This window comes from Physella acuta, unplaced genomic scaffold, assembly GCF_028476545.2.
Source record: "Physella acuta isolate Inbredline_101_S28 unplaced genomic scaffold, ASM2847654v3 ptg000588l, whole genome shotgun sequence".
NCBI lineage: Eukaryota > Metazoa > Mollusca > Gastropoda > Physidae > Physella > Physella acuta.
In genome coordinates this window covers 568,671-581,783 of record NW_026732107.1, presented here as the reverse complement: position 1 = coordinate 581,783, position 13,113 = coordinate 568,671, and the positions used below count along the sequence as shown (strand labels likewise).

The window sequence follows — 13,113 nt, the reverse complement described above, 5'->3', positions numbered from 1 at the left end:
CCATACTTTAGTGAGGCGAGAGTTAGTGGTGGACGGGAAAGAGCATTTTGCAAGGGTCGGGCATGTTTTATACACAAGATTACAGAGGGAGAGCGAAAAATGAAAAGACCTTACCCTGGAGGAAATATTGTGGTTACAACAGTCATGTTGTCCCAAAATAAAACAACAACCTCTGTCAAAATGTAAATAAAAAAACAACTGCTGTTCGTGTAAACACGAGCTTATTAAACACCTCGACACTGTACACGTCTGTGTCTAACTAGGTGACCTACCTTCGTCAATATAACCAGGTGACCTACCTTCGTCAATATAACCAGGTGACCTACCTTCGTCAATATAACCAGGTGACCTACCTTCGTCAATATAACCAGATGACCTACCTTCATCAATATAACCAGATGACCTACCTTCGTCAATATAACCAGGTGACCTAACTTCGTCAATATAACCAGGTGACCTACCTTCGTCAATATAACCAGGTGACCTACCTTCGTCAATATAACCAGGTGACCTACCTTCATTAATCAAACCAGGTGACCTACCTTCATTAATCTATTCAGGTGACCTACCTTCATCAGTCTGACTTAATGACCTACCTTCATTAATCTAACCAGGCGACCTACCTTCATTAATCTAACCAGGTGACCTACTTCATCTATCTGACCAGATGACCTACCTTCATCTATCTGACCTGATGACCTACCTTCATCTATCTGACCAGATGACCTACCTTCATCTATCTGACCAGATGACCTACCTTCATCTATCTGACCAGATGACCTACCTTCATCTATCTGACCAGATGACCTACCTTCATCTATCTGACCAGATGACCTACCTTCATCTATCTGACCAGATGACCTACCTTCATCTATCTGACCAGATGACCTACTTTCATCTATCTGACCAGATGACCTACTTTCATCTATCTGACCAGATGACCTACTTTCATCTATCTGACCAGATGACCTACCTTCATCTATCTGACCTGATGACCTACCTTCATCTATCTGACCAGATGACCTACCTTCATCTATCTGACCAGATGACCTACCTTCATCTATCTGACCAGATGACCTACCTTCATCTATCTGACCAGATGACCTACCTTCATCTATCTGACCTGATGACCTACCTTCATCTATCTGACCAGATGACCTACCTTCATCTATCTGACCAGATGACCTACCTTCATCTATCTGACCAGATGACCTACCTTCATCTATCTGTCCTGGGTCCAAGAAGTGTGAGCCGTTGTCTGAACTCAGCACTAAATACGCCATCCCTGTAGTGGTCGCCATGACATTTGGGATAGAGAACCAGATAAATCCGGCCAGGATAAATCCCCACACACCCTACATGGACAACAAAAAGAATTTAGAGTTTAGGATATTAATTATAGGCATGTTTACGATTTGGCTTGAGCTTACAGTTATGGTTACATCTAAAATTCGTCTCTATTGTGTGTGACGTAGTTCGGTCAACTATGAATCAATTATTAGTGATTAACTGAGGTTTCTATTAATTGCTACGCTTTTAACATTAAACATACCGAGACTTACCCTTTATATAAGGAGCTTTGAGACTAATTTTAAATATTTTTTTTATCTATAAGTAACTGTTTTTATTTTTTTATTTTGGAGTTGTCTTTCCTAGTTGGCTGCTGACCCCTGCTTACGAGGTTCATTTACCCAGGGTTTGAAATTAGGACTGGAGTAACCAATCACACCCTCTCCTGCTCTACCCCCTACCTCCCCTCCACCCACTCCCCCCTGCTTATATTTTCTTATTTTAATTTATTTCAACGATGACGTAATGACAATCCACTGAATTGTGAAAAGTTGTGTACAACCAAAGCCCTAACGACCAAAAAAGCAGACCCTAAGCTCAGACCACGTGACCCACACATGACCCACACGTGACCACATGTGACCCCTACGTGACCCACAAGTGACCCCTACGTGACCCACACGTGACCCACAAGTGACCTACACACGTGACCCACACGTGACCAACACGTGACCCACACATGTGACCCACCCACATGACCCACATACATGACCCACACACGTGACCCACCTGCACTGGTTTGGCGGCAATTCTGCTCTGCCAGGACGCCTGGTCACAATACGTCACAGCAGACGAGACGAAGATCTCAATGATGCCGTACATGAAGGCACCCCAGGACCTGAACGTCAGGAAACTAAACCAAACAGAAATATTAATATGGTAACAATAACAGGAAACTAAACCAAAACAGAATTATAAATTTGGTCACTACACCAGGAAGCTAAACCAAACAGAAATATAAATTTGGCATTCTGTTTACTACAGTTGGACGCTAAACCAAAATATAAATATAAATTTGGCTTACTGTTCACAATAAAAGGAAGCTAAACCAAACAGAAATATAAATTCTGTTCACTACAGTAGGACGCTAAACCAAACAGAAATAAGCATGAATTCAACATTCTGTTCAATAGAACAGAAAACAGGCACAAAAACTATTTAATATACATTTACATTTGTAATTATATAAGTAAATAAAAAATATAGGTAATTTCAATCTAAGATTAATTATTTTTCAAAAGCCTCAACAGAAAGTTTTTAACATAAACGTTACAAGAATTAATCAACTTCCATGTAGGCATTTCGCTAAAATTATAAACATTGATTTTTTGACGTATTTTTTATCATGGCCATTAAATATAAGGATTTTTTTTTAAGTTAAAAAAATGTCAAACACCATATTGCTTGAAGCTGATTCATAAGCTAAAAGACCTGCGTGGTTATTGCCCCCTCTTCCCCCTCTCCCCCTTCCCAGCCCCCCCCCCCCCCCCTTAATCTCGCACAAGCATAAACCTAATAGAAATTTTAAACTATTTTTTTGTATCTAAGCATCCAGGACTAGCTAGCATGGTTTGATCAACATGCAGCTATAGCTAGTATAGCTAAAAAATATGCAAAACTATGCATGGCTACTTAAATAAAATAGCTAAATAAACATTCAACACTAACTGACTTTCTCATTTATATTTGGATTAATTTGTCAACAACATTCAAAGAAAAGCCGAATAAAAGTTATTCTCCCGAATCAGTGATGAGTCTTATAGCCGAATTCCATGTTCACCTACATCACAGGTCTACCTAATTTATTTCATCAAAGCGTGCAAGGCGATGTTAATAAAAACACGGAATACATGAGCACCTCTAGGAACGGTGCGGGATGGTGTAGTATTTATGTGGAATGAGTGTGGCAATATGTAGAGTGATTGTCGTACGTTTGGGATTGATGTGTGTTATGTTTGGATGAAAGTGGAGGGGGAGGGGGCTAACGTAGAGGTAAATGCAACTGTATGTTTATGGGGGATGTAAGTTTTATTGTACGTTGGAGAAATTTATAGCTGTAGGTGCTACGGGTTGGAATGTCAACGTATGTATCCATAAATATATGTAAACGTATGTACCGATTTCAAACCATAGCGACGCAGAAGTTCCACATATATAATTCACGTACAAGATGCCATCAAACTAAAACCTTCCGTGCAGGATATCTTGAAACCTGCGCGTGCCACCCTACCTTAAGCCCCCATAACCCTTCCCCACCCCATTATGACCACCCTACCTTAAACCCTTATCCCCCACCCCACTATAGCCACTACCTAAAATCCCTCATCCCCCACCCCACAACAATCACCATACCTAAAACCCTTCTACCCCGAACCCCCACCTTACTATGACAACTCTACCTTAAACCCGCACCCCCACCACCCCACCATGACCACCCTACCTAAAACCCTCACCCCCACCCCACTATGACCCCCACCCCCATGACAACGTTACCTAAAACCCTCACCCCCCACCCCACTATGACCCCCACCACCATGAAAACCCTACCATAAAACCTTATACCCCACCCCCCTCCCACCACTATGACCACCCTACCTTAACCCCCCCCCCCCCACAATCACCTCCCCTCATGACCAACCTACCTGTTATTAGCATTGTCGTTCGGCCCGTGGATGCATGTTATCGACTGGAACATCTTCTCCGTATTTCCAATCGTCCCGAACTCCGAGTCTTTGTTGTGTAGGATCTTGACGACGAAGACGATGAAGAGGATGAAGACGAGGCAGGCGTTGAAGTAGGAGACGTAGAAGGTCGTGCCCAGCCCACCAATCAGTGAATAGGACCCGAATAAGGCCGCCATTATGAGGACCACAAACTCATCTGATGCGTCTTTGGTTAACGACTGGAAATATAGTTTTAAATTAAATACAACTTCAACATTATAATAATTTATTTAAATAAGATAAAGCTTGAATTTTCTAATAATTTACTCAAATTTGGCAGAACATAAACGGTCTATTAATTTACATAAATTCGATAGAACTTCAACATTCTAATAATTTATTTAAATTCGATAGAACTTCAACATTCTAATAATTTATTTAAATTCGATAGAACTTCAACATTCTAATAATTTATTTAAATTAGATAGAACTTCAACAATCTTATAATTTATTTAAATTAGATAGAGCTTCAACATTCTAATAAGTTACTCAAGTTTGATGGACTTATTATTTTAAAAAAATTACTTAAATTAGAACTTCAACATTCTAATCATTTAATTAATTTAGATGCAGCTTCAACATTCTAATAAAGTAATTACAACTAGATGGTCATTAAATTTTGTGACAAATTATTTAAATAATATGTACCGAAAACATTATTAAAGGTTTTAAAACTTTAACAGATTTTTAAAAAGAACCGGATTATTACTTGAAATTTAAAAGACGAAACGTTGAGCAAAATATAAAGTTAAAATAAAAATTATTTAAAAAAAAAAGATTAAAATTAAGGAAATAAATTAATATCAGCAAGTTTCATTACCCAATTAATTCAAACATTTATTATACCATAAGTATTTGAAACAAAATACAAGCTAACAAGAGTTATTAATAGGATTTTTTTAATGAAAAAAAAATACGGTTTTAAAAACGAATTATAAGAGGTAGTTTGTATTTTCCCACTATTTAGCCAACTCAGTCATTGACCGACTTGTAAATTTTAAAAAACATGTTGGGTAACACGTTTTGAGGTTAAAACATCAACAGACTATATGGCTAAAACATCAACAGACTATGTGGCTAAAACATCAACAGGCTATGTGGCTAAAACATCAACAGGCTATGTGGCTAAAACATCAACAGGCTATGTGGCTAAAACATCAACAGGCTATGTGGCTAAAACATCAACAGGCTATGTGGCTAAAACATCAACAGGCTATGTGGCTAAAACATCAACAGGCTATGTGGCTAAAACATCAACAGGCTATGTGGCTAAAACATCAACAGGCTATGTGGCTAAAACAACAGGCTATGTGGCTAAAACATCAACAGGCTATGTGGCTAAAACATCAACAGGCTATGTGGCTAAAACATCAACAGGCTATGTGACTAAAACAACAGGCTATGTGGCTAAAACATCAACAGGCTATGTGGCTAAAACACCATTTAACCGTCTGTGCTTTAGACAAGGCTCAGCGAAGTGGATGAGTAATTGTGTGGAGGGATTTGGGAGGGAACTAACTGGGGTGAGGCAGGGAGGGTGGGGGAAGGGTGTCGGGTAAGGGAGGAGGGGGTAGGCGGGAGGGGGTGGGGATGGGTGTCGAGTAAGGGAGAGAGGGTGGGGATGGGTGTCGAGTAAGGGAGGAGGGGGTGGGCGAGAGGGGGTGGGGATGGGTGTCGGGTAAGGGAGGGAGGGTGGGGGATGGGTGTCAAGTAAGGGAGGCGGGGGTGGGCGGGAGAGGGTGGGGGATGGGTGTCGAACTTGGCGCAATATCCTGCGGCAGTACAACAATCTCAACAAATCTTGGGGCGACCTAAGTCATCTTCATTAGCCTAGTTTGAACTGGTTCCTTGAAGGTCAGGGACACTGTGCTACGCCATGTTTGTACCACGCACAAACACACGCACACACACGCACACACACACACACACTGTCTGCGCTTGAAGTTTACCAGTCGATAGTTAACAAAGACGCAAGGCTTAGTAAAATAGATTTTCTACACTACGAGACACAGCTACTTTGGTAAAAATAGATTTTTTACAATACCAAACACAGCTACTTTGGTAAAAATATATTTTATTACAATACTAAACACAACTAATTTAGTAAATTGGTTTTCTACAATAACAAACAAAATTACGTTAGTAACGTAGTTTTTTTTTAAATATACCAAATGCTACCACTTTAGTAAAATAGTTTTTGTACACTATCAACCACAATTACTTTTGTAAAATAGATTTCTGTAAAACCAAACACAATCAGCCTTGTGAAATAGATTTTCTACACCAGAGAGTGAAATAGCTAAGTACACTCCCAAATAAATAATTTAGTAAAGTAGATAATCCTCACTACCAAACACTTATAACTTAGTGAACTAGATTTTCTGTACCCTTAAACCCAAAATTTGTTAGTAAATTAGTTTGTTTGCATTTCAATACCCAGACAGTTTGGTCCAGTAGATTTCTTGACAAATGTTGATCAAAAAAGCTTAGCAAAATAGATGTTTGTTTTTCTGAACCCCAAAACATCTTTGTAAAATACATTTTCTGTGTCAGGTTTATTAGAAACAATTACACATAATTATGTCGAGTAAAATAATGGGCAATTCTGTTTTGTCAGTCTACTTATCCAATCAATTAGAGAAAGCAGACATTTTTCGAACATCAAAATTAATATACACGAATGCAGTATTATATAACATTACTAAATACTACCCTACCCAACATGGTGAACTACCCCCCCCCCCCCCATACACACTCACCCTAAGGTAATTCAGTGTTTTTTATTACTTGCACCCCCCCCCCCCCCCCCTCCCACAAAAACACTCACCCTAAGGGTAATTCAGTGTTATTTATTACTTGCACCCCCCCCCTCAAAAAATAAAAAAATAACGCTATTGCGCTGCCTTGTTACCTGAATGGTCGCCTTGCCCGCCAACAAAACTCCAATTGTAATGACGAGATTGGTCAAGATGGCGAAGAAGCAAAACACGGTGTGTGTTCTTTTGCCGAATCTTGCTTTGATGATCTGTGGATATTTATATTTTATTAACGTTTTTTTAATTACATGAAGTTTGTATTTTTATATCACACACATTTTGTATTTTAAATGGTATAATGATTGTATTAAATGGCACAAAGCTTGAATTTTTTAAAATGGCATAACTTTTTTTTTATTACATGAACTTTTATTTTTATATCTTACACATGTTGTATTCTAAATGGTACAATTATTGCATCAAATAGCACTAAGTTTGTATTTTTTAATGGTAAAATGTTATTCTTTAAAAAAAAAACCGGCAACCTTTGTTTTTTTGAACGGCACTAAGTTTGTATTTTTTAATGGCACAAAGTTTATATTTTTGATTAGCAAAATGTTATTTATTTTTTAAAAACAACGGCAAACCTTTTTATATTTAAAGGGCAAAAAGTTTGTATTTAAAAAAAATAATTGCAAAATGTTTATGACTTTGGTGTTGTATAAATGTTTACATGACTATGAAATTAATGTGTGTTTTCAGATCTGATGTGATGATGGGTTACGGGTGTAATGGTGGTTTAGGGTTTAATTAGCGACCTTGACACGATCTGTAATGGAGAATGGGGTCAGTGACTGCTTGGCATAACGCACAACTGATGACAGTGATTAGTTATCAGTCACTCTCTCTCTCACTGTTGAGCTTAATAAGTCACTCAACGCCAAAAGTAATGAGTCACTGGATGATTGTCAGGAGTCACTGACTAGAGGAGTCAAAGAGTCACTAGTTATCCTCACTAGGGTAAAATCAATAGTCAATAGTTTACAGTAAAAAAGTCACCGAACGTCGGTCAATGCGTCATTTGTACCAAGGAGTCACCCGCGTCAAAGAGTCATTAACGAAGATTTAGTCCCAAACAAGAAAAGCTGATTTATCGATGCTTTAAATCAATCGATACGCCAGACACTTATGAGTGATTTGTATCGATACCCTGTCATTACCAAACATAGACCGGCGTTGTCTGACTAAATACCGCCAGTTTCACCATTAAATTACGCAGTACGAATCACACTGTTGACAACATTAAATGAAATTATCGACTACTTACATTAGCAAATTACCTGTTCTGATGACACGATTATTATTTTTTTTTGGCATAAGTATTTGGTTAATATTTAGTGCTTATTTTTTTATTGGTTTGCGGTTAGCCTCTCTTGGTCCTTTTGGTTATTTGGCTGCGTTTAGCAATTTCTGTTTCTACCAGGCACCTATGCTTGAGATTCTAGTACTAGTGCCCACCTCCCTCCCCTCAACCCTCTGGACCACGTTCTCAATACTTCCACACCGCACAAAATAGACTAAATGAATATGATTTGTACAGAATTATTTGAGCTGTGTTCGAATCCGCCCCGATCTGATGAGTGTCTGGCTATAACCAGTGTAAACAAGGACAGCCGGACACTGTTCGCAACTCACTATCTCTAAAAAAGCCGTTATTGTCTGCACCATAAGCCTTCTTGTCTGCAATGGAGCCTTTTTCTTAGTGTCACTGTTTTATTACCCTTACCCTAATTTGGTACACAAGATACCGGAGGATGTACCATATCCTTAGCCCGCCCTTGGTCTTCATTCCCAACACACACACACACACACACATATATATCTATATATATATATATATATATACACACACACACGCATGCACACACATACAAATACACACTCGTGCACACACACGCAAACACATAAACACACGTACAAACATACACAAACAAACACACGCACAACGATAAAACATCTACCTCCAAATGTGTACTAACCAACAAAACCCCCCCAACCCTCCGTAAGAAAGGCTCCTCTATGTTGGAGTTGTTAAAATCACAGGAACTACGGGCTGAGGACCAACAAAACCCCCCCAACCCTCCGTAAGAAAGGCTCCTCAATGTTGGAGTTGTTAAAATCACAGGAACTACGGGCTGAGGACCAACAAAGCCCCTCTACTGGAAGTGTCTAGCCCGGGGCTGGAGTAATTATCCACACAGATTCCTCCCCGGGCTTTTAGACTTTAAGGAAAATTGCCAGCATAAAAAAATCATCGATCCTTATTTACAGGCCTGCGTCGTTTGTCGTGAAAATTAATTTTCGCGTTTTCAATTTAATATTAATTTTGTAGCAATTTCGGTTTAAGTTTTTAAAGATATATTTTTAAATTCAGCAAGAGTGGTCACCGTGGTTAGTTAACTAAATCAGTGAATAGTAAAACTTTTCTGAAGCTATGGCTAAAGTTGGCACAGCTCAATGTTCTGTAGACCTAGCTAAACCCGAAATAGCGTTAATAAATCTTAGTGTCCATTAAAGTTAGCTGAAGATAGGGTTATCGATAAGAAATCCTAGTGTCCATTAGGCTTAGCTGAAGCTAGGTTTTGAAGCTTTGCCGTTTGTCATGAAAATTAATTTCCGCGATTTCAATTAAATGTTAATTTTTTAGCAACTCCAGTTTTAAGTTTTTAAGTTTAAGTATTAAATTCAACAAGAGTGGTCACGATGTTTATTTAACTAACTCAACGAATAGTGAACTTTTATGAAGCTATGGATAGAGTTGGAACATATCAATGTTATGTAGACTTTGCTGAAGCAAGGGTTAACGTTTAGAAATCTTAGTGTCCATTAGACTTAGCTGAAGCTAGGATTAGCGTTAAGAAATCTTAGTGTTCACTATAGTTAGCTAACGCTAGTGTTAGCGTTAAGGTATCTCAGTGTCAATTAGACTTAGCTGAAGCTAAGGTTAGCGTTGACGAATGGATAGTGTTAGCAAATCTCCACTAGACTCAAGTCAGGGAAACACACGCGTCGTGTCCCTCAACTGTTCACAATCTCCTTTAACGTAGAGCCAATAGTAACAAAACCTTGAATCCATCAACCATATAATGTATGTGTATGAGTCAAATGTACCTGTATGTGGCGAATCAAATATACCCGTATGTGGCGAGTCTAATGTACCCGTATGTGGCGAGTTTAATGTATCCGTATGTGGCGAGTCAAATGTACCCGTATGTGGCGAGTCCAATATACCCGTATGTGTCAATGTACCCGTATGTGGCGAGTCAAATGTACCCGTATGTGGCGAGTCAAATGTACCCGTATGTGGCGAGTCTAATGTACCCGTATGTGGCGAGTTTAATGTATCCGTATGTGGCGAGTCTAATGTACCCGTATGTGGCGAGTCTAATGTACCCGTATGTGACGAGTCAAATGTACCCGTATGTGGCGAGTCTAATGTACCCGTATGTGGCGAGTCTAATGTATCCGTATGTGGCGAGTCAAATGTACCCGTATGTGGCGAGTCCAATATACCCGTATGTGTCAATGTACCCGTATGTGGCGAGTCAAATGTACCCGTATGTGGCGAGTCAAATGTACCCGTATGTGGCGAGTCTAATGTACCCGTATGTGACGAGTCTAATGTACCCGTATGTGGCGAGTCGAATGTACCCGTATGTGGCGAGTCGAATGTACCCGTATGTGGCGAGTCTAATGTACCCGTATGTGGCGAGTCAAATGTACCCGTATATGGCGAGTCTAATGTACACGTATGTGGCGAGTCTAATGTACCCGTATGTGGCGAGTCTAATGTACCCGTATGTGGCGAGTCTAAAGTGCCCGTATGTGGCGAGTCCAATATACCCGTAAGCGCTAGTGCTAAAATAAAGTTGCTTTAAATAGTGTTTCATCGAATAGGAAGTTGTATCAAATTCTTCTCACCTTAAAACCCCTCTCCCATGCCCCCCTCCCCCTACCACCAATTATTCCACTCCTCGCAAACATGGGAAATAGATGCAGCCATCGCAAGTTGGTGGAGTTCATGTTACCAAGTCAAGGACCCGGAGAGTTAACGTCCCTGAATGTCAATCAATACAATCTTCACTCAAACAATGCATGACGTCACCGTGAAAGTTAACGGCGATTAGGTTTTGGATTACCCCAACCACTCGTCCGTGTCCCTGGTGTACAGTTTTTAAGTACACGTGTACACTTGTGGACGTTTGTACACAAGCTGTTTACACAACGCTGGGTTCTGGTTTGATGAAAAATACAATTACCCCAATATAAATGGTGGCGTAAGTAGGTCGTGTGTCAACCGGTGCTGTAGCGTATGGTGGATGGTGTTGTGCGGTGCTCGGTGCTGTATTTAACGATTTTCTTTTAAAATTAGCCTTGGTGTTACCAACTAAATGATGCCCCATCGTCGCACACCATACTTTTTGAAGCCACCGTTAATGCCCCAAGACCTTTTTTATGTTTACTTTGACCAAAAACAATAACATACTGATCTGTTTCCAGGTTTTCTACATTACATGTAAGCAGTGGAGTCACTAAAGTAAAGTTTTCTTTAAAAATCAAAAGGTCTATGGGGCAGGTGAGCTAGAGTCCACCTGTTTCTGTGACCTAGGGACTGTTCTTTTTTCAGGTTTTCCTACATTACATGTACGTAATGGCGTCACTTCTTCTTCGTTCTTCATTTTAGTGTTGGAAGGGATTACGCCAAACACAATTAAGTATACGTGTCAACCTATTATGCACCATATAGACCATTGACTCCGATTTCAGCCTGCTTTTCTTTTTGGATTTGCTTCCATAGCCTTTGTCCAACCAAGAACAAACTACAAGGCAGCAAGTGTTTTATTTTGGAGTTGTCTACTAGATGAGATGCTGTCCCTAGCTAACGTCAGTAGGTTGGGTGGTATTTGGTTATGTTAGCACCCTGTACCAGTGGCGTAGCTAGGGGAGGGTGATAACACACATCTTAGACACATTCCCCTATCTTGCGATGTGATGTCTGTCATTCCAGAACTCACCTAACCCCGCCCCCCACCAGACAACTCACCTAACCCCGCCCTCCACCAGACAACTCACCTAACCCCACCCCCCACCAGACAACTCACCTAACCCCGCCCTCTACCTGACAACTCACCTAAACCCGCCCACCACCAGACAACTCACCTAACCCCGCCCTCCACCAGACAACTCACCTAACCCCGCCCTCTACCTGACAACTCACCTAAACCCGCCCACCACCAGACAACTCACCTAACCCCGCCCACCACCAGACAACTCACCTAACCCCGCCCACCACCAGACAACTCACCTAACCCCGCCCACCACCAGACAACTCACCTAACCCCACCCCCCACCAGACAACTCACCTAACCCCGCCCTCTACCTGACAACTCACCTAACCCCGCCCTCCACCTGACAACTCACCTAACCCCGCCCACCACCAGACAACTCACCTGACCCCACCCACCACCAGACAACTCACCTAACCCCGCCCTTCACCTGACAACTCACCTAACCCCGCCCTCCACCTGACAACTCACCTAACCCCGCCCTCCACCTGACAACTCACCTGCGACCGCCCTCCACCTGACAACTCACCTAACCCCGCCCTCCACCAGACAACTCACCTGACACCGCCCTCCACCTGACAACTCACCTAACCCTACCCTCTACCTGACAACTCACCTAACCCCGCCCACCACCAGACAACTCACCTAACCCCGCCCTCCACCTGACAACTCACCTAACCCCGCCCTCCACCAGACAACTCACCTAACCCCGCCCACCACCTGACAACTCACCTAACCCCGCCCACCACCTGACAACTCACCTAACCCTACCCTCCACCTGACAACTCACCTAACCCGCCCACCACCTGACAACTCACCTAACCCCCGCCCTCCACCAGACAACTCACCTACCCCCGCCCTCCACCTGACAACTCACCTAACCCCGCCCACCACCAAACTCACCTGGAGATACGTTTTAGCACCTGGGGCCTTAGTCTTGAACTGCACGGAAAGGATGGGAAACACAAAGATGTTGAACATGATCCCCACAGCGTACCAGAACGGGCCTGCGATGCCATTCTGGAAAAAAAAATTTTGCTCAGTTTAATTTTTCATTCTTGGGAAGATTACAGCTGTTACGCTATGTTATTGTTAAAAATCATTACGTCCCTTGAATTGTGTATATTGTAGTTAAGTCCCTTGTATACTCATTGTTTA

At 41.3% G+C, this 13,113-nt stretch overlaps 1 protein-coding gene across 1 annotated transcript in view; it reads right to left on the bottom strand.

Annotated features, from left to right (window-relative positions):
• LOC131947186 (uncharacterized) overlaps positions 1 to 13,113 on the bottom strand; it is a 52,168-nt gene that overhangs the window by 7,653 nt on the left and 31,402 nt on the right. Inside the window, exons 3-7 of the mRNA XM_059308330.1 lie at positions 12,859 to 12,975; positions 6,985 to 7,098; positions 3,993 to 4,252; positions 2,080 to 2,203; positions 1,217 to 1,355 (exon numbers count right to left, since the gene is read on the bottom strand). Of these exons, the coding sequence (XP_059164313.1) occupies positions 1,217 to 1,355; positions 2,080 to 2,203; positions 3,993 to 4,252; positions 6,985 to 7,098; positions 12,859 to 12,975 (754 nt within the window). The remainder of the gene's footprint in view (positions 1 to 1,216; positions 1,356 to 2,079; positions 2,204 to 3,992; positions 4,253 to 6,984; positions 7,099 to 12,858; positions 12,976 to 13,113) is intronic.